The sequence below is a fragment of the Xenopus laevis genome, chromosome 7L (assembly GCF_017654675.1).
Source record: "Xenopus laevis strain J_2021 chromosome 7L, Xenopus_laevis_v10.1, whole genome shotgun sequence".
NCBI classification, from domain to species: Eukaryota; Metazoa; Chordata; class Amphibia; order Anura; family Pipidae; genus Xenopus; species Xenopus laevis.
The window spans coordinates 32,483,512-32,487,523 of record NC_054383.1 but is presented as its reverse complement, the minus strand read 5'-3'; the positions used below and the strand labels follow the sequence as shown (position 1 = coordinate 32,487,523).

General features: G+C 33.3%; 1 protein-coding gene across 1 annotated transcript; it reads right to left on the bottom strand.

Moving 5' to 3' along the window:
- Positions 1-325: 325 nt before the first annotated feature.
- Positions 326-3,874, bottom strand: LOC108695771 (interferon-induced protein with tetratricopeptide repeats 5). The gene is made up of 2 exons (XM_041570004.1): positions 3,761-3,874; positions 326-1,798 (listed from the first exon to the last, which is right to left on the bottom strand). The coding sequence occupies exons 1-2, from the start codon at positions 3,853-3,855 to the stop codon at positions 343-345; spliced, it is 1,551 nt and encodes a 516-aa protein (XP_041425938.1). The 5' UTR covers positions 3,856-3,874; the 3' UTR covers positions 326-342.
- Between the last annotated feature and the right edge of the window lie 138 nt (positions 3,875-4,012).

The following is a 4,012-nucleotide window of genomic DNA, read 5'->3' as shown; positions in this document are numbered from 1 at the left end:
ATTCATTTATTTTAATAGAGGGTACAGCAAATTGTATTTTGTTCATTAGATTAGGAGTTTGTTGCCTGTTGCTCTTGAATTTGTGTTATAGCATGGTTAGTCAAGTTCTTAAGAGAATTTTTTTTCTTGTAACATAATTTTTCTATACATAGATCCATGATGAGGGCTGTGCAAAAGACATGTTTAAGCTCAGCAAGGCATTTTGTCATCGGAGGAAAAGAGACCAAAAATAAGGTGAAAAACTTAATCTTTTACTAAATAAAATTGTTTAATTTATAGAACATTTTACTTTTGAATATCATCTGAGAGAAGCATCCAGATGTTTTTAAAATACTTCAGTTGTTATTCACTGAGTCTCATGCAACACAATGCACTCAAATAATCCTCATTATCTGGATCAAGTTCCAGTGCTTTCTCATAGTAATCAGTTGCCTGTTTAACTTCTCCCTCCTGCTGATAAATGAACCCTAACAGTCCAAAGCCAGTTGCATCTGATGGGTGTTTTGTTACTTTTTGTCCAGCCAACTCTTCCAAATTATTTCTGGAATAAGATCTTGCATTTGTGTTATTCGGTATCAGTAATACTTCCCTGTAATGCCTTATGGCTTCAGATTCAGATCTAATTTGATGTTGCTTAAAAAGTGCAAAATTGAAGTGAATCTCTTGTTTCTCTTCACATTCTAGATTTTCCAAATTTAGTGCCTTTTGAAATGTATCTTCAGCTTTTTCAAACTGATTTCCTTTGGCATACATTTCAGCTAAATTGATATAGGCATCAACAAATATTTTTTGAAATTCAAGAGCTTTCTCAAAATGAAAGATAGCAGAAGAAATGGCTTCACGTATGCCCCTTGTATAGGAATTGGTAGGCTGATAACATGACTTTGCAGATTTCATTAACTTTTTCATCTTCTGTTTGTAACAAAGCCCCAACTGGTGGTGAAGAGAGCTTGAAGTGGGAGTTTGGTTCAAAGCTTTTTTCAGAATGGTAATAGCATCATCAGTCCTTTCTATAATTCTGTAAAATTTGGCAGCATATCGAAGTAAATAAGGTGAGTCTGGAGTTTGTCCAAGAGCCTCCTCCATAATCTTTTCTCCCTTTTCAGCTTGACCCAAATATAGATATTCCAAAGCAAGAAGAGCCTTAATCACAGTATCATTTTCATTTAATGTCACAGCACGTGTAAGCAATTCTATAGATTTACATTTACCGGTCCTATAAATTCTGTCATTTTTACTTTCAAGGCGATACATGACTATGGCATATCCTGAATTGAGCTCAGGATTGTCTGGATCTAGCACTAGAGCTTTCTCAAAACACTCTTTAGCTCTTTCCACGTATTTTCCATAAACTGTTAACAGAGCCCAGGCCTGTTCTCCATATATCTCAGTAAGAAGAAAATTATGTTCTGGAGAAGATTCAAACTTCTTGTAAATGGCTTCCACTTTTTCTAAATAAGACTGAGCTTTGCTGAACTGGTTTGAATGGTAGAACAGCCAGGAGTAATTACTGTAGGTCACAGCTCTTTTGATATCCACATCAGCAGTCTGTGTTCCTTGCAGGTGCTCTTCAGCTTTCTGAAGCTCTCTGATTGCTTCTTCATTGTCTCCTTTCAAATGACTTGTATAGGCCAATAAATTATGAAGCCTATGTCTGTGTGTAGAAGGTAAAAATGCAATTTGATCATGAACCCTGTCTTCTATATTGTCAATATCAGTCTCGTCTTTGAAATAAGTCCATGTGAAATGACACTCCAGTTTAAGCAGATAGTTATTTAACAATTCTACTGACAGGTCACTGCAGAAAAAGTGAATTATAATTAAACATATACATATTTTTTAAATTGAATAGGCAATTGTATTATAGGATACAGAAACTATACTATTGTTAGTGAAGCATGTAATAACAGACTAAATAGAAAATAAAAATACCTCTTAAAATGACTTTGTTTTATATCTGTCAAGAATTAACTTCTGGCCAATCCAATTCAGCACTTTGAATATTTATTCATCCATGCCCAGACTGTCTTGATCCATTATAAACAACACTAAGGGTGTTATTTACTAAACTCTGAATGCAAAAATCACAAAAAAATTTTGATTTTTTAAAATAAAATCGGACTTTTAAAAAATCACACTTTTTTCGGAATTTATTAAACCTGAGGATGGAAAAGTCTGAATCAGAAAAGCTGTCATCTCAGACCTGTCCAGGTTGCATATAAGTCAATGGGTGAAGTAACAATGATTTTTTGATGTGTGCTGGGTTTCGTGCAATACCCCGAAGTTTTCTGGCAAAAAACAAGAAATCTGAGTTTTCTGGTGAAAAATCCAAAAACAACTTGAAAATATGATTTTTTTCGCACAAAGAAAATTTTCGGGAAAATGTAATAATAAATAAGCGCAAAAAATTAGAGTTTGTAGCAGAAAATGTTGAGATAAAATCGGACTTTGATAAATAACCCCCTAAGTTAGGTGAATACTATTTTCAGTGCTGGTAAAGTGTCACGTTTTTAACTTACATGCAGGTTTACCTCATATTTTCATGCTAACTCCATTTGACTATGCAAGTCACTTCAACTAAAAATCAAATACTATATGACGGTAGGAGGAACCAGATCCCACAGATGTTTATATCTATTGTATGCACTGGGTATGTATACGAAGTTTCTGCTTAGACAATAATTTGGCTAATTCAACTAAGGTGCAAAGTTTGTTATTGGTCTACTAAGCCAATGCAGCAAATACAACCAATCAACTGATAGCATTTTCTGGTTAGATATTTAAAAACAGACATTTAGGGGGTTATTTACTAAAATTCAAATTTATCTTATATTTTATTTTTATAAAAAAAACCACGACCAAACTCCCATGCTCAATTTGACCTAATTTATTAATAAAATAACCTGAATCACCAAATCAGATCACGGAAAAATTGAGCAAAAACCCAAATTGCTCTTATTTTAGGGCTTTTTTCCCAAATAGCTCAAATTTTACGAGTTTTTGCACAAAAACCCTAAAAAATCCGATTTTCAGGCTAAACCTAGCTCAGACCATGAAAACTTCAAATTGAGATAGGCGCCTCTCCCATTGACTTATACAGGACCTCGACAGGCCTGAGATGACGGATTTTCGGATTGGAGCTTTTTGCAGCTTTGGGGTATAATAAATCTCGAAATATTCTAGTTTTTTTCTCCACGAAAAATTCAAGTTTTTGCCCAAAGAAGCCCGACCAGATAAATTTGAGGTTTTGTAAATAACCCCCTCAATTGTTTTTTTCTGGTTTACTAGAGCAGGGTAAATGTGTGCCTGATAATTTTAATAATATAATAAGCACAGTAGGTAATAAAAGAATAACTAGTATTAAATAAATGGAATAAAAAAATACATTTGTAATCATATTAAGGAGAATTATTAAGATTACCTTATCTACAGTAGATAATATAGTTGTATACTATATTATTATAATAGATTTAATAAAAGTTTCACTTTAATGAGCATAATGTAGGTATAAACTTTGCCCCATGTTAAGCAATTCATAACAACTAATCAGATGTCTGCTGTCAAACAATATGCCAGTAAATGCTATCTATTGACTGGTGGGACCTCCTTTTAAAATTTAAAAGGTAATTTTTAAAAGCTTGTAATATCACTATTCTTTATTCCTCTCTTCATGCACAACATACATAGTTACATGCTTTTCAAATAAATTATATGCATACTTAATTCATAAAGGGTTATTAACAAAATATATTTACTGTACCTCATGGTGTTGGTTACAATGTTTCTACCACAGTTGTGAATCCCAAACATTTGTTCTATGGCTGCACCCAGTCTTTTATAAGGATATACTGCCATCACGTGATCCCTCAGAGTTCCAGTAAACAGGGAAAACAAAAGGAGATAATAAATATATTCCTATAGAAACAAAATTGTAGTTTGATTTGGAACATGTCCACTGGTACGGTAGCGACTGTAAAAGGGAAAACTTGTGTGAAATGTTTCTACCTTGAGT

Excerpts from the sequence above, each read along its gene's own strand:
- LOC108695771 (XM_041570004.1), bottom strand. The coding sequence starts at position 3,855 with ATGGCAGTATATCCTTATAAAAGACTGGGTGCAGCCATAGAACAAATG. Across the intron at positions 1,799-3,760 it reads ATTGTAACCAACACCATGAG|TGACCTGTCAGTAGAATTGT; the intron begins GTACAGTAAATA and ends CTTTTTCTGCAG.